Source organism: Camelina sativa, chromosome 17, assembly GCF_030686135.1.
Source record: "Camelina sativa cultivar CO46 ecotype springtype chromosome 17, ASM3068613v1".
NCBI classification, from domain to species: Eukaryota; Viridiplantae; Streptophyta; class Magnoliopsida; order Brassicales; family Brassicaceae; genus Camelina; species Camelina sativa.
Genome location: NC_141896.1, coordinates 34,634,161 through 34,661,903, shown reverse-complemented (window position 1 = coordinate 34,661,903; position 27,743 = coordinate 34,634,161). Strand labels below are relative to the sequence as shown.

The window sequence follows — 27,743 nt, the reverse complement described above, 5'->3', positions numbered from 1 at the left end:
CTTTCTTGATTTTCCTACCATGCTTTTTGTTTCAATAATACTTTTCTATGACTGATGTCAAATCAGAATTTAGTACACTAATTGTGTTCTATGTCTAATATTTTGTATCGGTTCTAGGAACCATAGTTTGCTATATTAGTTGTTAGACTTGAAATTTCTTCTAGTACACATATAGATATGTTCAAAGTCGAGTTTTTAGTTTGTCATACGGCAAAGTAATGCAATGAGTTAGTAGTATAGAACATTGTATAAGACTATAAGAGTCATTTTCTGTACGTTTCTAAGAAACGAAGCTACTATTCATGTGTATGTTCTTGTCTATTTCATTTTTTTATTCCATCTGTAATCTCTTAAGAAAGGAAATATTGTTTGTTTGAAATAGACACTTCTATTTTCAATTTTGGTTTTGTCAATTACCAGTGTCCTCTGTAATTGTTTTTGCTTTGTGTTACATTATAAGATGTCTGGTGATCATAGTTCTTGCATTTTGGTTAGTTGTCAGATTGTCTTTGGATAATGCATTTGTGACTTTTGCGTTTTGATTCTCAGATTATTTACTGTGGTAGATTGACTTAACTTTATACTTATTATCTCTGCTTTTGTGCATGTATGTATCATAAGATCTCTTGCTTGTATATGTCACGCTCTAAACTCTTGGTGATTGGCTTAAACATACAAAATGACATTCTCGAAGTGTGCATCATACACTGATTATTATTGTCCTACATTCTACAAGTATACTCATTGCCTTGATTTGTTTACGATACATTGATTGTAAATATATGTGTTATGACACTAGTGTTAGTCACTTAATCTTTACCACTTGATGGAGCTTTGGGCTCCATTGAATCACTACTGTATCCATTTAGACTTTTCTCTGTTAGTTATGTTTTTTTTTTAATAATACAGTTCTGTAATTGACATACAGTTTTATCATCCCCACTATAGGCATGTGGCTAATGAGTCTCTGCTCTTTGTGTCTACTAAATGTGTAATGCTTTATTAATCACTTCTCTGTTTCTTACTATTCTAGAACATTAAGAGATTGCTACATTTCGGTTGGTTGTCTAATTTTCTTTCGATCATTCTTTTCTTTGGATGACACCATCTTGAATGCTGCTTCATGGTTTTTGCATAGTTAAGGGTGGTAAAGTCTTTCTTAGGAATATTTATTCTTCTGTGTTTATCCTAGATTATACTAGTTTAAGGGTCCATGAATGTGTATGATCTGGTTATGCGTATGGAGGATAAAACATGCCTTGAATCGTGTTTTTAAAGAATAATACTTTTTCATGATCGAACCCATAACTTGAATGCTACTCAACTAACTAAACCAAATCAAATTATTTTCTCAAATATAAATAGAGGTGTATTCGTATTAGGAGATTGACTAGGAGTGGTGGCAAATACCTGGTTTTGAAAAGTTTCATCTTCTATTAAAAGGTCGCACCAAAACATGAAGAGTTAATACACTATATTTAAAGGGAAAAAAATCATAATATAGCATAGTTTTTTTTTTTTTTTTTAAAAAGTCTATCATAGACCGTCTATGTCTTTTATGTTAATTTATTAAATAGTTAGTATACTAGATATCAATCAATCTAAGATTCATTGCACCTAATTATAATATACATTTTTTTTCCAGCAATTATAATATAAATATCCTACTGTAATTATAGAGAATTAGAGCATCTATAATGGCAATATAATTTATTTGATTTTAATTTTCATATTTATTTAGTGATGAATAATATTGAATGATGTTAAGATATATATCATATTTAAAGGGATAAATCATAATCTCCCCTCACTCTCATTCCTTTTTCATGATTAATTTATTATTATTTTAATGTTAATAAGCTTCCTACTTTTAGAAATATTGAAAATATAAATTAATTGTGAGCATTAACAAATACAAAATTCAATTAGTAATACAAAAATCTCGTTGGAGAGATAAATGGGCGATTCTAGGGTTTCTTACGGAGGTGATCAGGACGCCACTATGGTGGATTTTGGGGATGGGGGGGGGGCCGCCTGGAGATCTCCTGGATAAGTCTTAGTCGTGGGTGCAGAGGGTTGTAGGATGTAACGGTGGGGGGTTACCTATCCAGGAGGAAATTTTGGCGGATGATTTTGTTTCGGAAAGATTGGTGTTGGAGTTCCCGAACGGAGTAAACCGTGAACCAGTGGTTACTATTGGAGAGGAAGTCTTGGCGGTGATGAAGGGATTATGGAAAAACTGTATGGTTGTCAAGGTCCTTGAATGTCATGTCTCGATAGTGGTGTTGAGTCGAAAGCTACGGGAGTTGTGGAAACCATATGGTGCAATGTTCGTGATGGACTTTTCTCGCCAAACATTTATGGTATGTTTTGAGAGGGAGGAGGAATACTTGGCTGTACTATTTGGGGGGCCATGGAGAGTTTTTGGGAGCTATCTCATGGTGTAGGCTTGGGTACTGGAGTTTAATCCGCTGACTGATGAGATTGTCACCACCCCTGATTGGGTCCGGATCACAAACATCCCGGTGCATTACTACCACAGATCCATTTTGGTGGGTATTGCGAAGGGTCTCGGGAAACCGGTTCGAGTGGATCTGACAACTTTGAGCTGTGATGCGTACCGCGTACCCCCACTAACAGAATCCGGTACCGTGTACCGTCACTCTTGGTGATGCATACCGCGTATCACCACTCTCGGTGATGCGTACCGCGTACCACATCCTACAGAGTCCGGTACTGCGTACCACCACTCTCGGTGATGTGAACCGCTTACCACACTAACAGAGTTCGGTACCGCATACCATAACTCTCGGTGATGTGTACCGCGTACCACTGAAACTTCAAAATCCGTGACAGATCACTCGCCCACGTATACAGATCTGTCAGATATCGTTCAGTTCTCCGGTAACTGCCGGATACACTCGAACCATCAGATGCTCATACACCACGTACTCCCGATCACATCGACACCGACTCGCTCAACCAGCGTACCATCACTGACTCGGGCTCGATCTCCATTCCCGCACGCCGATCCCACACATTGATCATGCATCTCGATATCCGGTGGACATACTGAATTGTAAGACATACATAATCCGATCATCGAACAGACTATCGATAACCGCTCCCCAGAACCGCCTGGAGATCCCCTGGATAAGTCTTAGTCGTGGGTCCAGAGGGTTGTAGGATGTAACGGTGGGGGGTTACCTATCCAGGAAGAAGTTTTGGCGGATGATTTTGTTTCGGAAAGATTGGTGTTGGAGTTCCCGAAAGGAGTAAACCGTGAACCAGTTACTATTGGAGAGGAAGTCTTGGCGGTGATGAAGGGATTATGGAAAAACTGTATGGTTGTCAAGGTCCTTGAATGTCATGTCTCGATAGTGGTGTTGAGTCGAAAGCTACGGGAGTTGTGGAAACCATATGGTGCAATGTTCGTGATGGACTTTTCTTGCCAAAAATTTAGGGTATGTTTTGAGAGGGAGGAGGAATACTTGGCTGTACTATTTGGGGGGCCATGGAGAGTTTTTGGGAGCTATCTCATGGTGTAGGCTTGGGTACTGGAGTTTAATCCGCTGACTGATGAGATTGTCACCACCCCTGATTGGGTCCGGATCACAAACATCCGGGTGCATTACTACCACAGATCCATTTTGATGGGTATTGCGAAGGTTTTCGGGAAACCGGTTCGAGTGGATCTGACAACTTTGAGCTGTGATGCGTACCGCGTACCCCCACTAACAGAATCCGGTACCGCGTACCGTCACTCTCGGTGATGCATACCGCGTATCACCACTCTCGGTGATGCGTACCGCGTACCACCACCTACAGAGTCCAGTACTGCGTACCACCACTCTCGGTGATGTTTACCGCGTACCACACTAACAGAGTTCGGTACCAACACTCTCGGTGATGTGTACCGCGTACCACTGAAACTTCAAAATCCGTGACAGATCACTCGCCCACGTATACAGATCTGTCAGATATCGTTCAGTCCTCCGGTAACTGCCGGATACACTCGAACCATCAGATGCTCATACACCACGTACTCCCGATCACATCGACACCGACTCGCTCAACCAGCGTACCATCACTGACTCGTGCTCGATCTCCATTCCCGCACGCCGATCCCACACATCGATCGTGCATCTCGATATCCGGTGGACATACTGAATTGTAAGACATACATAATCCGATCATCGAACAGACTATTGATAACCGCTCCCCAGAACCGCCAGGAGATCCCCTGGATAAGTCTTAGTCGCGGGTGCAGAGGGTTGTAGGATGTAATGGTGGGGGGTTACCTATCCAGGAGGAAGTTTTGGCGGATGATTTTGTTTCGGAAAGATTGGTGTTGGAGTTCCCGAACGGAGTAAACCGTGAACCAGTGGTTACTATTGGAGAGGAAGTCTTGGCGGTGATGAAGGGATTATGGAAAAACTGTATGGTTGTCAAGGTCCTTGAATGTCATGTCTCGATAGTGGTGTTGAGTCGAAAGCTACGGGAGTTGTGGAAACCATATGGTGCAATGTTCGTGATGGACTTTTCTCGCCAAAAATTTATGGTATGTTTTGAGAGGGAGGAGGAATACCTTGCTGTACTATTTGGGGGGCCATGGAGAGTTTTTGGGAGCTATCTCATGGTGTAGGCTTGGGTACTGGAGTTTAATCCGCTGACTGATGATATTGTCACCACCCCTGATTGGGTCCGGATCACAAACATCCCGGTGCATTACTACCACAGATCCATTTTGATGGGTATTGCGAAGGGTCTCGGGGAACAGGTTCGAGTGGATCTGACAACTTTGAGCTGTGATGCGTACCGCGTACCCCCACTAACAGAATCCGGTACCGCGTACCGTCACTCTCGGTGATGCATACCGCGTATGACCACTCTCGGTGATGCGTACCGCGTACCACCACCTATAGAGTCCGGTACGGCGTACCACCACTCTCGGTGATGTGTACCGCGTACCACACTAACAGAGTTTGGTACCGCATACCAACACTCTCGGTGATGTGTACCGCGTACTACTGAAACTTCAAAATCCGTGACAGATCACTCGCCCACGCATACAGTTCTGTCAGATATCGTTCAGTCCTCCGGTAACTGCCGGATACACTCGAACCATCAGATGCTCATACACCACGTACTCCCGATCACATCGACACCGACTCGCTCAACCAGCGTACCATCACTGACTCGGGCTCGATCTCCATTCCCGCACGCCGATCCCACACATCGATCGTGCATCTCGATATCCGGTGGACATACTGAATTGTAAGACATACATAATCCGATCATCGAACAGACTATCGATAACCGCTCCCCAGAACCCGGCCATCCTCTCTAAATCTTGGATTTCACACGGTGTTTCTCTTTCTCTTGCGAACAGAACTGTCGTCTCCCGTCTGTGTCCAAGAAAGACGCGCATAATTTCTTAAATACGCATTCCTCCCAGTAACCACCACTTATGTCATAGCCGCGTGTTTTCTTACGCCAATAACTGTTCCCGCCAATTATCGCGTATGCTAGCACGAACATTATTAATATATGTCGCTAACCATTCCCGCCAAAACAGTTAACGTGGACTCCCCAACACACTCGACCAGTTATTGAACCACGGCCTATCCCATCATTAATAGTGGGATAGGGGTGTTATAGAGATCCTCGACGAGTGCAGTGTCAAATAGTGGTGGTATTGACCGCCGGGTTCCTTTGGTGGTGAAGGACTCCGCATTGATTACGGTATCCAATACTTTTGGTAATTTGGGGGAAAATATTGATGGAGAGGAGATAAGGCAAGTAGTTGATCCTCTAGGAGTGAATAAAGAAAATATGCATACTCAAAATCAATTGATAATGGAAAGAGTGGTGTTCAAGGAAAGGGGCTGATTTTTGGGGCTATGGAGTGTGGAATTTAGGCGCGAGAAGTGGCAAAAGACTAAAGGCATGTGAAGAAGCAATCTGAGGCTAATGGGCCAAAGCCCACTTATTCGAAATCTGCAAGATCTACAAAAGGGCTTGTCTATGGTCCACTAAGGGGTCAGAGTGAACTATCTGCCTCGGGAAAACGGATGAGAGTGGAGTCGGGGAATGTTTGAAAACCGAAGGTTTGTAATCACCGGCGGTTGAATAGTATCATGATGGTGAGGAGCCGGGACGACGGGTTGTGGGGGCGGATGAGTTGGTCTCGAACTCCCTGCCCATGGATGTGGAGATTATTGCCCAGAATGCGTCGACAGAGAGCGGAGGGATTGTTCGGTCGGATTAATGGGTTTCCTCGGTAGTTCTGTTCTTTTATTGCAGAGTAAGGATGAATTGCATTTTGTGGAATTGCCGGGGGGAAAATAAACCCCAGTTTAGACGATCAGTTCAATATTTATTGATGAAGTTTCCTGTGGATATGCTGGCGGTGTTTGAAACTCACGCCGGTGGTGATCAAGCAGGACGCATTTGTCACGGCTTAGGGTTCGAGAACTCTTTCTGGGTGGATGCGGTGGGACATAGTGGGGGGTTTTGGCTCCTGTGGCGGACTGGGATTGGGAATGTGAGTATTGTCAAATCTACAGACCAGTTCATTCACGCAAAGGTTGTTAATGGATTGGATTCTGTTAATTGGATTGTGGTCTATGCTGCCCTTACGGCGAGCAGGAGGAGTGGATTGTGGGGTAGACTGGGAGATGCGGTGAAAGGGGCAGAGGGTCCTGTGGTGATAGGAGGAGATTTTAACACAATTCTCCGGTTGGAAGAGCGGTCGGGTGGTAATGGCCGCCTGTCATCGAATTCTTTAGCTTCTGGAGAGTGGAGTAATGATCTCTCTCTGATCGACATGGGGTTCAAGGGGAACAAATTCACTTGGAGAAGAGGACAAGAGGAGCGGTTTGCTGTGGCTAAGAGACTCGATCGTGTTATGTGTTGTGCACATGCTCGGTTGAAATAGCAGGAGGCAACGGTGCAACACCTGCCTTTTTTAGCCTCCGATCATGCGCCTTTGCTTGTGAAGTTCTCATCGGAGGTGATGTTGGATCCAACAAAACGTCCCTTCAGATTCGAAGCAGCATGATTGTTGCACTCGAGTTTGAAGGAGCTGCTAGCCAACTCTTGGAATAGCGCATTGTTACTCCAGTAGCTCTCAAGCGGTTGCAGGAGACGCTGATGGACTGGAACAAAGAAGTTTTTGGTAATGTTCAGCAGAAGAAGGATAAATTGCTTGGGGAGATTAACACTGTCCACTTTGTACAATTGTTTGTTTGGAGGATACATAATGGTACTAATTCACGGCGTTCTTCATACTACCAAGAAGATGTGATCCATCATTCAGTTTCAGTATATGTTCAGTCCATACCTGTCAAGTCCGTCACTCAACCATCCTGCACCATCCTAGCGGTAGAGCACCACTCATCTCTCAGTCTACCAATTTTATTTGCCAAAACCTTTTTTCAGTCATTCATATTCCATATGTCATCTGAATTCTACTTTTGTTTTGTTATAAAACTTGTCTTTTGATATGATTGAAACTACTAAATAAATATATAGTGCTAAACTGAAAAATAAAATAATGAGTCTTTTCATGTGTCCGAGGTTGCGTTATCTAAATTGACCACTTTATATGTTTGAAAAATCAATGTGGATGACTCTTGCCACCCTATATATATATAATACACACAACCTTCCCTTACCATAATATACCAAAATCAAACACAACACAAGTACACAAAACTCATAATGCAAATCCAAAAATTATGTTTCATTGCTCTGTTCATAGCTTTATCAAGCTCTGAAACCATTTCCGCCTTCAAATTCAACTTCAACAACTTCGACGGAACAAATCTATTCTTCATCGGATACGCCGAGCTCGGACCAGCAGCCGATGGCATGAGACGGTCCGGAGCTCTCTCCATGACCCGTGACAATATTCCATTCTCACACGGTCAAGGCCTTTACACGGATCCAATCCCATTCAAAGCATCCAACAACACTTCTTCTTATTCTTCTTCTTCTTCTTCTGTTTACTCTTTCAAAACATCTTTCACTTTCTCCATCACTCCTCGCCGGTCAAACCCTAACAACCCCGGTCATGGTCTCGCCTTCATCGTGGTCCCAACCGTAAACTACGACAAAGACTCAATCCGTGGCTTCCTCGGTCTAGTTAACCGCACAACCAATGGCAATCCTAATAACTATCTCTTTGCGGTCGTGTTTGATGTCTTCCAAGACAAACGTTTTGGCGATATTAATGATAATCATGTTGGTATTAATATTAACTCTGTTAACTCAAAGGTCTCTGAGAAAGCTGGGTATTGGGTTCAAACAAGAACCGGAGGGAAGAATCAATAGTCATTTAAGGAAGTGAAGCTTAGTAGTGGGGATAACTACAAGACTTCGATTGAATACAAGAACAGTAAAGTCACTGTTATGCTTGCACCTGCGCATTTAAAGAAACAAGAGGGCATTGATCGAAACACAAGTTAATCTCTCGGAGGTTGTTCTTGAGACAATGTATACCGGTTTTGCCGGTTCGATGGGTTGTGGCATCGAGCGTCACGACATTTGGAGCTAGAGTTTTGAGAATAGCGCCAAAATCAATTAATTTTGGTTTGGTTTTTGATTTTATTTTAATTTGGTATTGTTTGGTTTGATTTGTGTTTTGCCTTTTGTTATCTTTGTCACCAGTTTAATAATTATATTATTTCCTGAATTTATTCAAACGTGGTTTAATGGTATATACAAAAATCAAACTGAAATTTATGATTAAAATTTAATTTAATTATTTTTCATTTAACTCAATATAAAATTAAAAAATTGACCGGTCGAACCAGTTTGATCTAGTCTAACAGCAAATTATGTTGATTTTGTATATTGATCGGCCGCCACATTTGCTCATCAAAAACAAAATGCAAATCCTAAACACCCTCCCTGGCCACGGTCTCGTTTTTGTCTTCCTTCCTTCTCATAACTACGAAAAAAACAAAACCAGTCGCCGGTAAGATGTTTCCATAATTCCATCAGTTTTCTTAACGAAACCAACAAAGGTGATAGAATTGATTGTTTCAAACGCTTTCCGCGTTTTCGTTTGCATGTACTGTACCTTTTTTTTTTTCATTTTTGTCATAAAATATTTTTGCATAATGCAAAGAAACTTATAAAAGTACTTATTTCGTTAGTTGTTGCCTTGTTGGTTTATCGTGATTTTTTTTTTTTTTTTTAACAAACCTTTTTCCATTTCATATATCTCTTGAAAGAGAGTACCGGTTACAACTTCAAGCTAAGGGGTGCCTCCAAAACGAGTAACACCTGAACCAAACCACAAACAAAGGCCTTACAAAAACCAACGATGAGCTCATTAGTTTTGAAACCTAGCAAACCAAGTAGTTTATCGTGATTTATCTCAAACAACATTAACAAAAGGTTGCAATTATTTATCGTGCTACATAAACATTCTTTCATCTTTATTTTATCGTTTCCCTTAATAGGTAACCCGAACAAAAGACGAACAACCATCTCATTCTCCTCGCTGTCGAGTTCTTCCACAACTTGGAAGACAAGTTTGTTGATGTGTGATCCAGTGGTTTTTGAGAAAGCCGGTTATATATTGGATTAAAGACTATATAACTGGGAAAGTAAACCGGTGATTATTTAAGAAAATGAATTTGAGTAGTGGTGCGTGGGAGATAAATACAAAGCTTGGATTGAGTACAAGGGCTAAGGCTATTGTCACGGTCCAATAGGAAACGTCAAATATCATACTAAGAGGCATTTCTATTGAAATTACCAAACTGGGCTATACGGTATAGCCGATATTTTTAAATATCCTTTTTTTAGCAACAAATTTAATAACCTAATATTTCGTCTACCTTAACTAAATGGTTTTAATCAATAAAAAAAATGCCAAAAAAAAACTCAAAGTTATTTTTATTTGAACGTTTAATATCCAATGGTTTTGCATTGGAATAAAAATACATCAAATAATAAAAATGTGTTATTGAAAACCCAAAATAATAAGTGTTGTTATTTTCATACTCACGATATTTCAACAAAATCAAAATTTCAATTTTATCCCTGATTTCCAATTAATTATTAAGATTTAACTGAAAATTTTTCGGTTTTCTGTTAACCATATCAAACCGAGAATTAATCCCAGTTATCTATTTTTTTTCTCTCTTCTTCCTCCTCTTTCTCTCTTCTTAATCGTCCTCTTGTTTCTGGAAATTTTCTGCTTTCTAAAGCAAAAAAAACTTAATCTTTTTTTGACTGTGTGTGCCCGCGTAGGGGAGAAGATTAGGTGTTTTAGAGAAGTGATAACGTTTGCAGAATGTGACAACAATTATGATATTCAAAGGTATCAATCAGATTTTGCTCTGATTTTTTTTGTTATAGCGTCTCTCTTTTTTTTTTTAATTTCGTTTTCTTATTCTCTGTAGCAGAAATTACTTGATGGTGTCTATGTTTTCGTGTTGGTGCTTGGTCTGAATTTGACGGAAACCCAAAAAATAATATGAAATTCAAACAATCTTAGAACAAACAATGAATCGAATTTGTCGTAGGGTGTTTGGGATCCAAAGCAGACGTAACCCAAAAAGGAATCGAACTCCAATATCAGATTCCGATTCTTCGTCCGAGTATCTATCCCAGACGAGCCAACATTGTCGTCAAGTTCCAGGATCTGTACGCATCGTCAGAAGGAGATGAAACGACGACGATTAGAGAGAGGAGGAGGAAGAAAAAAAGAAAGAAGTAGAATTCCCGGTTTAAAAAGGAATCGATTAAGTTTCTTTTGCTTTAAAAAGCAGAAAATTTCCAGAAACAAGAGGACGATGAAGAAGAGAGAAAGAGGAGGAAGAAGAGAGAGAAAAAAAGATAACCGGGATTAATTCTCGGTTTGATATGGTTAACAGAAAACCGAAAATTTTTCAGTTACATCTTAATAATTAATTGGAAATCAGGGATAAAAATGGAATTTTGATTTTGTTGAAATATCGTGGGTATGAAAATAACAACACTTATTATTTTGGGTTTTAAATGACACATTTTTATTATTTGGTGTATTTTTATTCCAATGCAAAATCATTGGGTATTAAACGTCTAAATAAAAATAACTTCGGGTTTTTTTTGGCATTTTTCCCTTTAATCAATACAATAAAAGTAGTATGTTTCTATCCAGAACTTGACACATCATATTTTAAATTCAAGCATGTACTGACACCTTATTTAAAATGAATAGCAAATCAAAATATAACAATCAATACACCTAAGCAAAAATGCCAACGTGTAAATATCAAACCAAAAAAAACCAAAATATCTATTATGTTCCAAATTGGCCGAAGAAGAGGTAAGATCTCGAAACTCTAAGACAGAGACAGAGACATAGGATCATTGAGGAAACAGAGAGGAACACATAGGAACCAAAATGGATCTCAAGAGAATCAATGATTTCAAAGATCCCAGCTGAAACCACAATCACTCTATCCCAAATCGGTCGATTCTTGAGAAGGTTTTTATCGTCTACAGGGATATCACTGTCTGGATCGTTATCAGGGAATCCAACAAAACCACCTAAAGGAAAAGCCCTAAGAGAGTATTCGACATTCTTGGAATTGAACTTAGCTAGAATCGGACCAAACCCTATTGGACATTCTCAAAGATCCGTTACAAGGTAGGAGGAGCGGCCATTAACTCTCCACGAAGCCTTGTGGTGCCATCTCTCCTCCCGTGCGTCGGGCGATCAACTTCTCTCCCGGAGCTTCACAAAATAAGGGTTTATCTAAATGTCCTCTTAACCGTACCAGTTCAAAGATTTTATGAAACAAATTGGTCAGGTGGGAAATCAAATGTCTCATGGTACTGAGTTTTCTTGTAATATGAACTAGCTAAATTGGGCTAGCAGTTATTCATGGTGTATAGGGGTTCTCTGTTTCCTATGCTTTGGGATTGTGATTGTTTTTTGCAGGAAGACATAGCTGATATATTCAAGAAAGCAGTTAAGGACAATTCAGGAACAATGAAAGTGAATAATTTTCAAGAAGTAATGGGTGACATATGTGATAGATACCCTCAAGTAGAGCTCTACTTGAAGAGCAAAGGTATGTGTGGGATCACCGATCCTCTAAAACAAGCACAAGCTGAGAATGGTTCAAATAAGTCCACTGAACTCAATATAGAAGAACTTAAATCGGTTCTTTGTCAATCTACACTTTAGAGGAACTCACTAAAAACGAAATCCAATCCAATATTGAATGCAAAGAGCCGCGACTGCAATCCAATAGAAAAACAACGATTAAGTGTACGAAGATACCTGACACAAGAAGAATGGGCTATCCCTGAAGCAAAGGGTAAACCATGGAGACTCCATTTCTACTGTTTTTTTAGCACAAACACAAGCTTATATCACTTGCTCTTTTTTAAAAATGAGTGACTGAGCTAATCTCTGTTTCAGTGTTTTGAGTGGGTTTGTCGAAGTGGGGCTTTGGTTTTTTTAGTGCGCTGTTAGGAAGTTGATTTTGATCTTGAAGTTATTAAGTTAGACTTGGGATTAGTTATTGAATCGTATTCATGAGATCGTAAACGGATTTTTTTTTAAGTTAAAAACTGGAGTTGTTATTATTAAATTGTTAGTTCGGTTTAGTTTAATTATTGAAATGAGCAACGCTATTTTCCAAAACTTAGTTAAAAATATAAAATATGAATTTGATGTGTCTACATTATATGTGTTTTAAATAATGTGTTCACAAAAAAAAATTATATTAAAAATAGAGTTGTTATTATTAAATTATTAGTTCGGTTTAGTTTAATGATTGAAATGAGCAACGCTATTTCCAAAACATAGTTTAAAGTATAAAATATGAATTTGATTTGTCTACATTATATGTGTTTTAAAAAATGTGTTTACAAAAAAATTATACTAAAAATGGAGTTGTTATTAATTATTAAATTGTTATGGTTTAGTTTAATTATTAAGCTGAGCAGAGCTATTTTCCAAAACTTAGTTAAAAATAGAAAATATGAATTTGATGTGTTCATAGAATGTGTGTTCTTTTAAAAATATGTTTACAAAAAAATATATATATTAAAACATAATATGGTGCATTGTTATGCTCATATATGTGGTTGGTGTTCTTCAAAAATTATCTTATAAGAGCATTAGCAAGTGTGAGTTATTTTTAATAGTGATTGACACTCTTTAGCTTTATGAGAAAGAGCTGCTTAAATGTCTGCCTATACATGTTGATCTATTTGAAAAATATTAAATTTATAATGATCGTATAGGTTGATGAGCTGTGATGAGAAAGTTAACAGAGTAAAATTACAAACAACATAAAAAAATAAACATAAAAATGTATATAATAAAAAAATATAAAAAACAATCCGCAGCGTAGCGCGGGTACTATCCTAGTAATCCTTAATGATCAGACCCTTTTTGTAGTATTTCTAATGGCATTCTAATATATTTTTTTACACTTTTAATGTTATTTTTATAAATGTACTTCTCAGTTAATAGAGTAGGATACCCCTAAAAACTATACCCTATATAAAATTTATAATCCAAACATAAAATAATTTTTACGCCCTAAATAATCAAATTTTTGTGTTTACTATATTTTTTGAAATTAATTAATAGTATTATTCCTTAGAAAAAAACTTAAATTGTGGTATTTTGAGGGATTTCCCAATAAATATCCCAAGATTTCTAGTAAATTATTTTTTATTATTTTATATTTTCAAAAATAGTGAGTATAATCTTTTTAGTTTTAGGATTTGTAATTTATTGTATAATTTCTTTTTTATTAATATATGTTCATATATCTTTTCGAAAAAAGTGTAATCTTTTTACTTTTAAGATTTGTAGTTTATTAGATAACTTTTTTATTACATTTGTCAAAATAACAAGATAAAGAGATGGCTCAATGGCTTTGTTTTTACGCAATTAGCTCTTATAAAAAGAAAGACTCTACAATTGTCAAAAAAAAAAAAAAAAAAAAAGACTCTACATATACCTTCTTCCTTAAGCAGCTGTCTAGGGTTTGCGCTTTCTCTCTTTTTATAACCTAGAGACGTTCTTCTCATCTTTTTCATGGACAATAAATCCGCCACCACTGCTGAAGCAGCTCCTTGTGTGATTAAGGACACGACGTCGACGCTTAAAGATAATTTGGAGAACCAGAAGAAAGACATGACGGTTGAGAAGAAAATATCTGATGCGATGGAGATACTGGAAGGGTTTGGTGTTCGTCTTAATAAGATGGAAGAAAAGATGGATCTGTTGATCTCATTGATTAGGTCAAATAATGAAGTTAAAACTGGATTTGTAAAGGCTGAGGCAGAGAGCGTGCCTATGGATGAATCATCTTATGATGAGGAATATATATATAACGATTTTGGTCGTTTTGTAGGTGGTTATGGTCGTGGTCGTGGTCCTTATTTCGGTGGTCGTGGTCCTTATTTCGGTGGTCGTGGACCTCCTAATCTTTTTACCGGTGGTCGTTTTGGTGGTGGTCGTTGTGGCGGTCAAGGATTTTGTGGCATCTGTTGAGGTTTTTGGTGGTGGTCGTTGTTTATTTTATTTTGGAACTAGAGGAAGCTCTTAGTCGTTTTTAACTTGTGATATATAACAAACCTTTATCAATAAATCAGTTTTTTCTTATTATGTTCAGTAGTTACGGTTTTGTATCAATGGTTAAAGTAGCCTCAATTGTAAAGCGATTAGCAAAGCATCACCGAACTATCCAATCCTTTAATTTGACGAGTCCATATCAAAGAAGGCAATTTCATTCCAGGAGCTTTGCTCACCACCATTGATCATTAGCTTTGATATATAACGTCAAACGATATGTTCTTAAAGTTCAAGTGTTCCAAGTAACAACAAGCAAACAGACCCATTTATGAAAGTACTTTATTAGATCAATGCAGCTTCAATAGTTCTTCGACCCTGTTGATAGTACTTGTAGTGGAGCTCCGCATACTTGGTAACTGTTTTATACAATCTTGGTCTTGCCTCAGACACAAGCCCATCCGCTGGCTGAATCTCTTTGTCTGGACCCGGTACACAAAACATTGCCAAAGATATCCTTTCCTTTTCTCTGTTTGTAACCACTCTATGAACCGGACTCTTGTATATCCCATTGCTCATTATCTGACCACACACACATTAGATCATTATGTCAAACCTACACCAATCAATCTTACAAAAACATATCTATATGATTTAAGTTACCTCCATCTGGTCTCCTAAATTGATCAGAATTGTATCAGGGACTATTGGAGCTTTATACCACTTCCCATCTTTGAGAAACTGAAGCCCTTCGACATCTTTGTCTGGTAAGAGAAGTGTGATAGCCGAGCCATCAGCGTGCGGTTTAATCCCTATAACCTTGTCTGGCCTCGGACATGGAGGAAAGAAATTGAATCTTGCATTCATGATAGCATTTTCTCCATACATCTCTACAAAGCAGTTCTCTTCTAATCCCAACGATCTAGCCATAGCCTTAAAGAATTTCTGAATCACTACTCGTTGCTTCATTGTATATTCATGTAAAGTTTCACTGAAGAAAGTAACTATTGTCAAAATCAACAGAGTCAAATGAACCAAGATGGTGTCTGCAAAGTATTTTTACCTAAACTCGGTTGGGACTTGAGGCCAGAACTTAAGTTGACGCTTATCTTCAGGGTAAGTAGTGAGAAACAAACGGTCGATCCAATCAAGAACTTGGTCATCCGACAGAATCATATCGTTTCCATATCCTTGGATACTACCTGTCTCTCTCGCGCACTTTTGTTTCTCTTCGGTCGGAAGCGCAAAGAACTGCTTGGTTAGCTTGTAAATCTTGTCAAGAAACGCTTCACTGATTCCATGATTCATCACCTGCTTTGTTTACTTCAATCAAGAACTTGTACAGAAATTGATTCATGACTCTGATCTTCACTAAATTAAGAGAGTTAAACCTGAACAACGCCCCATGTAGAGAGTGCCGAGTATAGTTTCTTCAATTCTTGTTGACCCTCTTCAGAAGAACAGAGGAGAAGATTTAGATCGATGGCCGGTATATCCATCTCCGGCACGGGACTATTAAGCGGTTGACTTTCTCCGTCGCCGGTGGGTGCATGGAGATATCTCTCCGGTAGTCCTTCGCCGGCTGCAATCACTTCTTGGACAGTCTTGAACTTTGGTTTCTCCATGGTTGCTACTGATTTTAGACGATCTTGAGTTTGATGAGCAATTTGTGACAAAAGACAAGAAGACGATCTTGACTTTGTTGTCAGTTTGGCCCCAAAAAACACTATTTTATTTACTTTCTGTCGGCATAATATTATTGTTTACAGGGTAAAATATTTATACAGAGGATAATATAACAGAGCTAGTAAAAAACAATTGTAGTATCGATGAATTGTAGTTAACAGAGATACATACAGATCATATAACTTGACAAACAAGAAAACCTACCCACAAAAAATAGTATTCACCATCTATCTCTAACTTCACGGTCTAGAAGCTAAGACTCTGACTCTTCAGACAAAACCTCAAGGCAAATCAATTCTGAAGTTTCAGTTTCTAACTTTCTATAGCTCCTCTCTCTCTCTCTCTTCCCATATGATCAGCAACCTGTAGAATGTGTATGTGTTCTTGAAAACTATACCTTTTTCATAATTCTGTACAACTATATTGGTTTTGTCTTGAAATGTACCAGAGTTCCAAGAGCTAATCAAGATTGCTCAGAGACAACTGAAGGGTTCTTATTGATTAGCTCAGGAACTTGATCGAGCAATCGATTCATGTCATCAGGGAATTCGTTCTTGGCTCTGTTGGTTCTTCCTCCGACCACCAATGTTGTTCCGTTTTGTAGTGCCCATATCTTCATATAATGTTTCAAACAAACATAAGAGAAAAAGGGAAAACAGAGTTAGATGATGAAGAGGTTGCTAGAGGTGGAAGACCAAAATCTAGTAGACCCAAGTGCCAGAACACATCGGTATAAAACAAGACTTTGATTGATAACGATTTTAGTGTTACTTTTTACCTGTGAATGAGATAAGTAACTAATGCAGGTTGTGAGCATTAAAGCACCAAAACCAGCATAGACCACTGGTACTCCTGGGTCAGTCTGAGAAACAAGACAAAAAAGATGTTATATTATATTGAAAGAAACTAGGATCTCATTTTTTGTATGTGCCAGTGCCATTTCAAGAAGTGTTTCTTACCTTTAACTCAAGACCAGTGCTTCCAATTGCATCTTCAATGACGATCTTCATACCATTAACCTCAATGGGAAGCTTCGAGTTTGGTCTCCTTATTCCAGCGAATTTTCCTTCCAGATCATATACAACAATAGATTGTAGATCCCGAGCTAGCATAGATCTGAAAAAAACTCAACAGGAGCAAAGTTTAAGGCCTATACAAGGCACATCAAAATATAATATGTAAAGAATCCAAGAATAAGTTCCATCTCTTATACTCTCGTTGGCTTAGCTATAAAGAAAAGTTCATCAAAGGTAAAGAGGTTCTTACATTCCTTTGACATTGGGAGCATTAGTATCACCAACTGGTAAGAAGGTCCCATATAACTTCTTGTCTCCATTGATCTTAATAGGTGCCATAGCCAAGTTGAATGGTCCTTCACCATCCTTTGTCACCTGCAAGGCTGAGAAACTCCAATCTGTCTGGTATATAGTGACCCCACCATATCTCAAGGGATCATTAACGCTAATTGTTTTTCCCAGAACCTCTTTCCCATTAAGGTCACGGAGTGAAAGATCAGAGTGATACTGTGAGATCTACATAACATGGGAAAAGAAAATATCAAACAAAGAGTTCTATTTAATTGTGAATGGTCACAAGATATTTCAATCATGAAGAGAAAGCAGAGAAAGCAAAACAAAAGACTCACCTCTCCACTATCATAATAATCCATGGTGAATCGATTAACATGAACTTCAGTGTTAAAAGCATCTGCTGGAACTGAGAAAAACCCAATTGGGGCTAAGACATCTCCCATAACAAAATTTAACCCTTGAGGAACTGTGACCGAGCCTCTAAAGCTCCCAGTCGCACTGAGGGTTCCACCCACCATAATCAGAAGCATTGATATATGTACTCCAATAGGCGCAAATCGACCAGCCAAACCTTTAAAAGCATACAATGAAGGACCCTTCATAAATACCTACAGAACACACAAACTGAAAAATCACTACAACTTACACCAAGACAATCAAACAAAAACCTCACAGACACCTCTAGAAGAAGTTGAGAAGGAGAAAAGTAATCCTAACCTCAAATCCATCACCCATCAAAATCATTCCCAAGTCTTGAATAGATGCTCTTGGCAAAGTATCTGCAAACTCCTGCTTTTTAATTGCCTCATCTGACTTCAGAAAACTCCATCTGCAATTTACTAAACTCATGAGCTCTTCTTCTTTAGAAAACAAGGAGTTACAAAACGGGCACAAAGGAAGAAAAGAAAAACACAAACCTCCTAGCAACCTTAACCAAAGGTATCTGAGTAGTATAAGTACAAGCCATAAGTGAAGCAGCTAAAAGAACCAACATCCCAAGAAAGATAGGAGCAGAGTACATATGATCAAACCCAAGTGTAAAAATCCATCTCCAAGTGAAGAACCCAAACACAGGATTATCCTCTGGATACTTTTGGAAATAGAAATCAGGGGTTTCACCTTGTTCAATCACAGTCCCTTTAAAAAGATGAAAACTTTTTATCAGTTTCTCAAATACCTAATGCAACAAAACCAACATCCAAAACAAGGAATTAGGACTTACCAAGAGCCATAAGAGCAGCAATGGTGGCCATTTCTGTAATCGCAAGAGGCAAATTAGACAAGACTGACAAAACCTTTCTCGGTAACTTCTTCAAAAACCCTAACCCTCTTCCGTCTCCTCCTCCTCCACCACCATTACCACCTCCCTTTACAACCCGATCGCCGGAAACTTCCACGTCGGTCTCTTCCACAACCGGCGGCGCCGAATCGGAAAGCGAAATGGTCTTAGTGAGATTTCCGCTGCTTCTCTGATTCCCATTCTCAGGCTTCTGAAGCTTACAATTTGTGGTCAGAGACACATTTCGAGTTCTGTATATATACGAAGAAGAACGAGAAAGAGGATGGAGCTTGGAGAAATGGAGAATCCTAGGGTTTAGTGTTACAATCATATTCGAAAATTTTGAGCTCTCTCTATCTTCTTCTCATTCCTCAAAGCTTCTTCTTCTGCTGTGTGGTGGGGATAAAAATGGGAGCTTTGGTGGCAACTCTGTTATCTTGTGTTTTCTTTCTGACGAAGAAGAAGATAAAACTCCGAACCGTTTCACATTTAACCGGTTTCATATTTAACCGATTTCACATTCAACCGGTTCAATAACCAATTTTCGGTTTAGTATTTTGGTTTACTATAAATAAACATAAGCACACTGGCAAAACACAAAGCATGTGTTACTCCACACACACATCATTACTCAATAATTGACATGTTTACAAGCTTTTTAGTTTTTTTTTTTTTGGTTAAAGAACACTTGAGTTGAGTCTTAATTGCTTTAATAGAACAATTAAAAACGTATAAACCCCCCGGAGATGGAATATTCCGACGACAATAACGGCGACGTTGGCGTTTCCTCCGTCCATGCTTGTTTCAACACTTTGAACTCTTTGTCAGGTATCAAATTATAATAGTGCTACTTCTTTTTTTATAGAACTATATATAATCCACTCTTAGGCTTTATACATATGTGTTAGGTGTTGGAATCTTGGCTATTCCTTATGCACTTTCCTCTGGTGGATGGATTAGCATTCTATTCTTTTTTTCTAATTGGAGCTACAACTTGGTACACTGGTTTACTCCTCCAACGTTGCCTTAAACTCGAGCCTACGACTCGTAGCTACCCTGATATAGCGTACAAAGCGTTTGGGAAGAAAGGTCGGTTATTAGTCTCTTTCTTCATATACACCGAACTGTACCTAGTCGCCACGGCAATCTTGATCTTAGAAGCTGACAATATGTCTCACATGTTTCCACATGCGGCAATCCGATTTCGTGGATGTTTCATACTCGACAAAAAGTACTTGTTTATCGTTGTCGCTTCTTTAATCGTTGTTCCAACAGTTTGGTTGGAAACACATGTTTTTCTCTCGTATATATCAGCCGGTGGGATCCTAGTTTCTTGTATACTAATACTAGTAATGTCTATTTTTTGGATCGGCGCTGTTGAAGGTGTCGGATTTAAAAACAAAGGTGTTTTGGTCAGCTGGCCAGGAATCCCCACTGCAGTTAGTTTGTATCTTGTTTGCTACACAGCACATCCTGTCTTCCCAACCATCTACAATTCTATGAAGAAGAAAAACCATTTCCCTAAGGTACTCATATTTGTCATGGAAAACATTCTTAGTTACGTACCAAGATTGTTTTTTATTTAATTTGTTTTATTTTTGTGTATTTAAAGATTCTTTTCATAAGCTTTGCCTTATCATCAATGATATATGGAGTGATGGCAATCTTTGGATATCTAATGTATGGAGAAGAGGTGCAATCACAAATCACTTTAAACCTTCCAACACATAAGGTCAGCGCGATAATAGCAATCTCTACCACAATCGTGAGCGCCCTAACCAAATATGCGTTAATCCTTTCCCCCATCATGGAAGCAATCAATACGCGGTTGATGAAAGCAAACTATAAAAGGAGAAGCATTCGTATGTTGACTGGAACCGGGCTGGTTTTAGGAACAATATTGGTTGCACTTGTTGTGCCATTGTTTGGGTATGTAATGTCACTTATAGGCGCACTTTTGACTAGTTTTACTTCGATAGTATTTCCATGTGCAATTTATCTAAAGATCAGTAACGGATATAGGAGATGTATGGAGTTTGAGAGTGTGGTTTTGGTGGTGATTATTGTGATGGGTTTAGTTCTTATGGTCACGGGGACTTACTCGGCGATTGTTGGGATCATTGTTCACTTGTGAGTTGATAAAGATTGTTGATGTTCAATGTTTTGTTTTCCCTCAAGTTTCTAGACTCTACTACTCCATGATTTTGCCTATGAAACTTTTCAAAAAATTGGAGTGGTGAAATTGTAATAATATATGTAACTGTAATAAAAAACCAGTGTTCAAGAAAGCGGTCTAGGCGGCCGCCTAGGCGCCGTCTAGGCGCTAGGCGCTCAGCAGACGTCTAGACGACCGCTTAGACCGCATAAAAATTACATAATATTATTTTATATATTTTTTTTATTTTTAACTAAATATAATTAAATTTTTAAGTTTTATATTCATATACATATTTATAAATGGTCATATGTCATTAATCTAAATTAAATAAATGTAGTTTTACTAATTATAATTTATAAATTATTATTATTTATTTATTCTAACATATTTTTTACATAATTTTATATATATATAATATTTTTTAATGTAAACGCCTAAACCACCTTAAAACGCCTAAACCCCGACTAGTCGTTCTAGGCGCTAGGCGCTGGGTCACCGCCCACATACCGCCTAGCACTTTCTTGAACACTGATAAAAACAAAGTTAATGATATTTAACGAGTTAATTTTTTTTATCTAGTGTAAGAAAATCTTTATTTAATTATTTTTTACGTAATCTTTCTATATTTTTATGTAATGTTTCATACTTAATAATAATGATAATAATATTTATTTTGCTTAAAATCCTACTATATTAATTGAGAAGTACAAATATGAAACTAACCTTAAAATGTGTTAAAAATTACATTCAATTGCCATTAGAAAAAATTAATTAAGCATAATTAATTAATTTAAATAAATATAATTAAATTAAAAATAAAAAACACTCACATATCAAATATTAAAAAATCTAAAAAAAATCTAAAAAAATATTTTCTCTCTCTAATAAATTATAGACGAAATTACTAATTTTTTTTAAAATATATAAACCAATCAGAATTTTAAAAACTAAGATTTTATATCTAAGTATACAATACAATTATTTTTAATAACTAAATTCGAAGATTTTGTTAAGATTTCAAATTATGATTCTCATATCATCCTTATTTTATTTTATTTACAAATTGTTTAGAACTTTCATATAATACTTATAATTAATAAAATGCATATTTTTCTGCATATGTTGTGATGTGAATTTTTTAAAAGAAGATATATTACTCAATGTATGAAAATGCGTATTTTAATTTCCACATTGGTGGGTTAGTAAAACTAAATTTATATAGATGATAAATTAATAATTTTTATTTACTCACAATTATAATATTAAAATTACTATTTTATATTTCACAAAATATGATGCAAATAAAACAAATAAACAATATAAAACTGTAATAATACGTCAAAAATAAAATACTATAATATTCTAAAATAATTAGTATTTAAATAGACTAATAGATTTACATAACAGTTAAAAATAAATATTATCTCAAACAAAATAATTTTAAAAAAAAAATAAAACAATAATTTTTATTATTATATTATAAATTTTTTAAAAAATGTTGACCCGTGCTTTATGCACGGGATATATCCTAGTATACAGTATATACTTTGACTTTGTTGTAACAGGAATAGGCTAATAACCATTCGAAAAACGTGTCATTTGTTGGACAAAATTTATTTTTTCAACAACGTAATAGTCTAATAAACTTTATGTCACGAATCAACGTGTCATATTAAATATAACTAGACTATGACCCTTGCTAGAGCAAGGATTGAAATTTTTTTATTTTGTTTATTTAGTAATTTTTTATTTAAAATATCGCATATGTGATTATTTTATTTATTTTAAAAGGTTTTTTTTGGATGGAATATTATGACATGAAATCATATACTGAATATAACTTATTAAAATAACATTTATTCTGTAAGATATATTCTAGTATATCTAGATTTTGACCAGCGGTATAACGCATAAGTTGTGTGATAAAAAAATTAATTTTTTTTGTTAATTTTATTTGATTTTTTAAGTGTTTAAAATTATGTATTGTATTTTGACTGTTAATTCTATGAGTTAACCTATAGTATAACGCATACTAATTTTATGACTAAATATACAACGTATGTGTGTCAAAATCATCGTGACAGAGAAAGTCTACCAAAAAACATTATTCCAAACTTAAATTTAAACCGAGAAATCATATTTTTGAAATTTTAACCCGTGCTCTAGCAAGAAATCTTATTTCTTGAATTTTTTTTATATTATAGTGACATATTATTGACCCGTGCTATAACAAATCTAATTAGACTGTTTATAATTTTTCACTTTTTGATCTATCATATATTTATGATATTTTTAAAAAATATAAAATTAAACTCTTTTTAAAGATTCCAAATTAAATTATTTAAATTTTTTAAATAATATATACAAATTAATTTAAATTATTCCAAATCAAATTAAATTTTTTATTATAGTATATAAAACTATACAATTCAACAAAAAATATATGAAATGAATTTAAATATTCAAATTTTGACCCGTTATTCAGTCTAAATTTTATGATAAAGTTAGGTAAGATTTTTTTTTTAGTATAATCGGAAATGACTTGTAATCTACAGAAGAGTGATTAATTCCTATTAATTTCTGAGATCTTTTGTCTATGTATGGTTACTTAAATATTCTTTGAGATTTTATTTTATTATTTGGAATATCCTTTTTAAGAGGATCATAATCCTAAATCTATATAACTATCGGATAATTAATATATATACCCTATCAAATAATTAATCTTAGTTATAACCTATATTAATATTATATAGTTTACCAATTTAAAGTCGTGTATTTCCGTTTTATTAAAAAGGGGATTATTCATTTTATCAAGAGCTTCATTATTAAGGAAAACATAACAGCCTCACATGAAATATTACAATTTACAACAAATAGAAAATCAACAAACTTGTTTCTATAATGAGTGAATTCATTGGCAGAGGCTGGCCAATCCAATTAATGTTGTAGCATCTTCAAGGAGTTCGGAGCCATGAATGTCATTTCGTTATGATTTCTAAAACGATTATATGAGATCCCACCATTGTTTATTTTTTTGTAAGTTAGGCGACTGCAGGAATCGTCTATATAATAAAACGGAAGTACCTAACTTTTTTTTTGTAGATTATATAATTTTTATAAGTTGGTTACAAAATAGGTTATAGATTAAATATATGTTGGTTACAAAAAATGTCATACATTAATTGGTCAATCTGTGGGCTATATGAATACACTTAAAAATATCCCAAAGAATCATCTTAATGAGAATATTCCAATGATTTACACAATTTCCAAAGTTAAATTTTTAGTATTCCATGTATTGTGACAAAATATATACTTTTAGGCATAAAAATATACTGTTAGACGTTTAAAAGAATAAAATCTTGGCAATTTATCACACTTAATCGTGATTTCTGAGATCTTATTGTGCAATTGAAAATAAAATATTACCTAAGCATGGACCATATTAAAAAACTTTCACCAAACATGTTCAAAAAATAAAATAAAAACAAACAACTAAGATAACCATTTCTCATACATAAAATTGCTAAATTTACAATATAAAACTTACAAAATATGTGTTTTTTTAAACCATCATATATAGCATATGATTTTATTGCATAATGTTTTATCCAAAAATTTTTTTTTTAAACAATCATATAAATTATATTTTATTCTAAAATTATAATATAAATAAAAAGAATTTCAACCCGTATTCTAGCACGGATCCTAATCTAGTTTGTACATATATTTTGGGTTACTTGGGTAACTAAATTGTTATTCAACCTTACACAAAAAAAAAAAAAAAAAAAAAAAATTAGAAAGCTCATAACAACTTTATTTTTAATAATATTCGAGAAAGTCCTTATAATACGGCTCTTCAAGCTAAAGCGCGATACAAAGGAATGTGTAGAAGCAAATAATACTGATTGTTTTGTTCCCCTAGTGTTGTTCATAATAATTGTGCTGGTGTATATTGGACCCTCTACCCATTCTTTTGTTAAATGGAATTATATATGGCGACGCAAAGTGTTGGGATTAAGCTAGACTTTGATCAGTTTGTTCCACTCTTGAGGCTGAAGGAGAAGCTCTGCTATTTTCACTACAACAAACATGGTTCAGAATTTTTACTGCGATTATTCAGTTGGAAGGAGATGGTGAAGTTTTGATTATTATCATTATAACTGGCGTTTGCACAGACATTATCATCTCTGTGAAACCCTCGTAGCTATAAAGAGAAAGATATCACAGATTTAGCATTTCGTCTAAAACCTCAAGTCTTAGGCCCCACTTCACTAATGGTTTGCGTAGACGACGGCAACATTAAAAACATGCATGGCCATGCCAATTGCCTTATAAAAGTATATGGAAACTATCATACGTATACAGAAAATAGGCAAAAAGAAAATCTAACGTTATTTGCAACATTGATTAGCATTATTTTTTTGGTAGGGTTAGCCGGATAGGTCCGTATTGGTTTATATGCTCAGCTCCCACGAGAAGGTTCATCGTGTTTATAAATATGCATATCCAACAACACTTGAATCACACTACATTCTAATCCTTTTGATATTTGGTAGTGACATGCAATTAAGATTACTGCACTGTAGTGCAATCAGGATCACTGCACTGTTTCCAAATCGCATTGCCATTTAATGATTGAACTTACGTCTAAAAGTTTAACTCCTTCATTTTTTGAATCCTACATTTTTTGTTACTTTTCTACTAGTTTTGCTTGACCAATAATTTGGAGAAAATATAAAACTGCACTAAATTCACTATCTAATGTTCCAATTTGGCCATCTCATGTTTTGAACTAACAATAAGTTGACCTGATACTAGCTGGATCAGATTTTATGTATTAAACTTATTTTAATCTTTGTGTAATCCAATGTAACTTTTATAGTTCCGAATAAGATACCCACATATTTGCAAAGATGGAGTCTAAAAAACAGTTTGGTATAGCGAGACAGGAGAAGAAATACTGCCCAAGGGTACATGTGCCAGACTGTAAGGTCCTCCTAATTGAAGAAAATCCAGTTTCCTCAGATTCTCAGGCTAATCAGGGTAATACCTTGGTTAGTCATGAGTCTCATTGAAAGAGCTTAGCTTTACCTTCATTTTTGGGTTATAGATGACGAAGGTTTTTTGTTGGAATATAAGGGAATTAAATAGTCAGTCTAGACAGAGGTTTTTGAGGAGTTGGATGTCTAGCAATAAGCCTTTACTTGGGGCTGTTTTGGAGACCCATGTCTCGGATGAGAATGCGGCTCTTGTTTTGCGGTATACCTTTCCCGGTTGGAGAGGAGAATATAATTATGATTTTGATGACTTGGGTAGGATCTGGGTGGTGTGGGATCCTTCCATATCAGTGATCTGTTTTTACAAGTCTGCTCAGATAATGGTTTGTGGAGTTTTTGTACCGGCGACCAAAGAGAGTTTCTCAGTGGCTTTTATATATGCGTATAACACTCCTATTCAGCGAAGGGAGCTTTGGGATCAGATTTCAATGGTTTCTTAGAACTCACCATCTAAGGATGTACCCTTCATTCTCTTAGGGGATTTTAATCAGATTCTAGCAGCGGATGAGCATTACTCTCTTATTCCACATCAGTTGCCTCTTTCAGGAATGCAAGAGTTTCAAACTTGCTTGGAAGAAAAGTCCTTATCAGATATGCGAGTAGAGGTGCCTTCTTCACTTGTTTAATGAACGTCCTCAGGACCCAATTCTCAGAAAATTGGACAGGGTCTTGATTAATGATAAATGGAGAGATACATTCACATAGTCTATCACAGTATTTGATCCTCCTGGTGACTCTGATCATTCACCGAGCCTTGTTTTCACTTCATCATTCATAGAGAGAAGCAATAAATCCTTCAAGTATTTCTCCTTCCTGTCCACTCATTCCAGGTTTAAGCAAGTCATACGTGATGCCTGGCAGCTTGAAGTCGCAATGGGTTCTACTCTCTTTACTTTTGGCCAGAGATTGAAGAGGGTAAAAATCGCTTGCAAACAGTTGAACAGAGAAGGCTTTAGCAATATTCAACAAAGGACTAAGGATGCTCTTGAAGCCTTGGAATTGATTCAGTCTCAGTTGTTAACCTCCCCCTCGGACACTTTGTTTAGAGAGGAGTTTGTTGCACGAAGAAAATGGGAATTCTTCGCTAAAGCCTAGGAGACCTTTTATAGACAAAAATCAAGGCTTAGATGGACTAAGGATGGAGATGCAAATACTGCGTTCTTCCACAAATCAGTAATTGCCACCCAGGGTAATAATGCAATAAAGTGTCTCAGAGGGGAGAATGACAAGAGAATTCATAATGTGCTTCAGATCAAGGACATGCATATTGCTTATTATCAGAACCTTCTAGGCACTGAGTCGGTTGCAGTTCTTCCCATGCCAGTTGAGGAGATCAAGGGTCTGGTGAATTTCAAATGCTCTCAAGCACTAGCTCGGACGCTCATACAAGTTCCTACTGATGAGGAAATTAGGAGCACGGTGGCGTCAATGCCAAAGAACAAGGCTCCTGGTCCTGATGGTTTCCTGGTGGAGTTTATGTGGGAAGCGTGGGAGGTTGTTGGCCCTGACACAATAGCCGCGGTGAAGGATTTCTTTGTTTCAGGACATCTTCCAAAAAACTTCAATGCGACAGCTCTCACCCTCATCCCAAAGGTACCGGGTACAGATCAGATCACTCAATTTTGACCTATATCCTGATGTACGACAGTGTATAAGATCATCGCAAGACTGCTCAAACAGAAACTTAAGCTCTTCATATCAG

General features: G+C 36.6%; 5 protein-coding genes and 2 pseudogenes across 6 annotated transcripts; 5 read left to right on the top strand and 2 right to left on the bottom strand.

The window, feature by feature from the left end:
- Window positions 1–6,385: 6,385 nt before the first annotated feature.
- LOC147924725 (uncharacterized) lies at window positions 6,386–6,940 on the top strand. The gene has a single exon (XM_087496920.1). It carries the CDS (start codon window positions 6,386–6,388, stop codon window positions 6,938–6,940), a length of 555 nt encoding a protein of 184 aa, XP_087353046.1.
- Window positions 6,941–7,577: 637 nt separating this feature from the next.
- On the top strand, window positions 7,578–8,757 carry LOC147924724 (lectin-like protein At1g53080 pseudogene; annotated as a pseudogene).
- A 5,225-nt stretch (window positions 8,758–13,982) lies between these two features.
- Window positions 13,983–14,641, top strand: LOC104758240 (uncharacterized). Its single transcript, XM_087494373.1, has one exon. The coding sequence runs from the start codon at window positions 14,069–14,071 to the stop codon at window positions 14,525–14,527; it is 459 nt and encodes a 152-aa protein (XP_087350499.1). The 5' UTR covers window positions 13,983–14,068; the 3' UTR covers window positions 14,528–14,641.
- Window positions 14,642–14,747: 106 nt separating this feature from the next.
- On the bottom strand, window positions 14,748–16,170 carry LOC104758237 (protein LATERAL BRANCHING OXIDOREDUCTASE 1). The gene is made up of 4 exons (XM_010481067.3): window positions 15,937–16,170; window positions 15,609–15,856; window positions 15,209–15,536; window positions 14,748–15,127 (listed from the first exon to the last, which is right to left on the bottom strand). The coding sequence occupies exons 1-4, from the start codon at window positions 16,168–16,170 to the stop codon at window positions 14,891–14,893; spliced, it is 1,047 nt and encodes a 348-aa protein (XP_010479369.2). The 3' UTR covers window positions 14,748–14,890.
- Window positions 16,171–16,254: 84 nt separating this feature from the next.
- On the bottom strand, window positions 16,255–19,300 carry LOC104758238 (cytochrome c biogenesis protein CCS1, chloroplastic). Of its 2 annotated transcripts, XM_010481069.3 has the most exons (9): window positions 18,764–19,275; window positions 18,459–18,678; window positions 18,259–18,370; window positions 17,877–18,149; window positions 17,498–17,763; window positions 17,191–17,347; window positions 17,010–17,093; window positions 16,677–16,844; window positions 16,255–16,594 (listed from the first exon to the last, which is right to left on the bottom strand). In XM_010481069.3, exons 1-8 carry the CDS (start codon window positions 19,149–19,151, stop codon window positions 16,695–16,697), a joined length of 1,650 nt encoding a protein of 549 aa, XP_010479371.1. In that variant the 5' UTR covers window positions 19,152–19,275; the 3' UTR covers window positions 16,255–16,594; window positions 16,677–16,694. The 2 variants fall into 2 exon arrangements, with proteins under 2 accessions (XP_010479371.1, XP_010479370.1); XM_010481068.3 differs by having other exon boundaries at window positions 16,255–16,844; window positions 18,764–19,300.
- A 266-nt stretch (window positions 19,301–19,566) lies between these two features.
- On the top strand, window positions 19,567–20,954 carry LOC104759866 (amino acid transporter AVT1J pseudogene; annotated as a pseudogene).
- Window positions 20,955–25,897: 4,943 nt separating this feature from the next.
- Window positions 25,898–27,136, top strand: LOC147924723 (uncharacterized). The gene is made up of 4 exons (XM_087496918.1): window positions 25,898–26,038; window positions 26,095–26,364; window positions 26,533–26,646; window positions 26,747–27,136. Exons 1-4 carry the CDS (start codon window positions 25,898–25,900, stop codon window positions 27,134–27,136), a joined length of 915 nt encoding a protein of 304 aa, XP_087353044.1.
- Window positions 27,137–27,743: the final 607 nt, after the last annotated feature.

What these genes read in the sequence shown, in the direction of transcription:
- LOC104758238 (XM_010481068.3), bottom strand. Translation starts at nt 19,151, where the DNA reads ATGATTGTAACACTAAACCCTAGGATTCTCCATTTCTCCAAGCTCCAT. An exon ending in ATTATTATGATAGTGGAGAG is followed by an intron (nt 17,764 to 17,876) that starts GTGAGTCTTTTG and finishes CATGTTATGTAG; the next exon opens with ATCTCACAGTATCACTCTGA. An exon ending in GCTCCCAATGTCAAAGGAAT is followed by an intron (nt 17,348 to 17,497) that starts GTAAGAACCTCT and finishes AGTTTTTTTCAG; the next exon opens with ATCTATGCTAGCTCGGGATC.
- LOC104758237 (XM_010481067.3), bottom strand. Translation starts at nt 16,170, where the DNA reads ATGGAGAAACCAAAGTTCAAGACTGTCCAAGAAGTGATTGCAGCCGGC. An exon ending in CTACATGGGGCGTTGTTCAG is followed by an intron (nt 15,857 to 15,936) that starts GTTTAACTCTCT and finishes TAAACAAAGCAG; the next exon opens with GTGATGAATCATGGAATCAG. An exon ending in CAAGTCCCAACCGAGTTTAG is followed by an intron (nt 15,537 to 15,608) that starts GTAAAAATACTT and finishes TACTTTCTTCAG; the next exon opens with TGAAACTTTACATGAATATA.
- LOC147924723 (XM_087496918.1), top strand. Translation starts at nt 25,898, where the DNA reads ATGGAGTCTAAAAAACAGTTTGGTATAGCGAGACAGGAGAAGAAATAC. An exon ending in CTAATCAGGGTAATACCTTG is followed by an intron (nt 26,039 to 26,094) that starts GTTAGTCATGAG and finishes TTTGGGTTATAG; the next exon opens with ATGACGAAGGTTTTTTGTTG. An exon ending in ACAAGTCTGCTCAGATAATG is followed by an intron (nt 26,365 to 26,532) that starts GTTTGTGGAGTT and finishes GATTTTAATCAG; the next exon opens with ATTCTAGCAGCGGATGAGCA.
- LOC147924725 (XM_087496920.1), top strand. Translation starts at nt 6,386, where the DNA reads ATGAAGTTTCCTGTGGATATGCTGGCGGTGTTTGAAACTCACGCCGGT.
- LOC104758240 (XM_087494373.1), top strand. Translation starts at nt 14,069, where the DNA reads ATGGACAATAAATCCGCCACCACTGCTGAAGCAGCTCCTTGTGTGATT.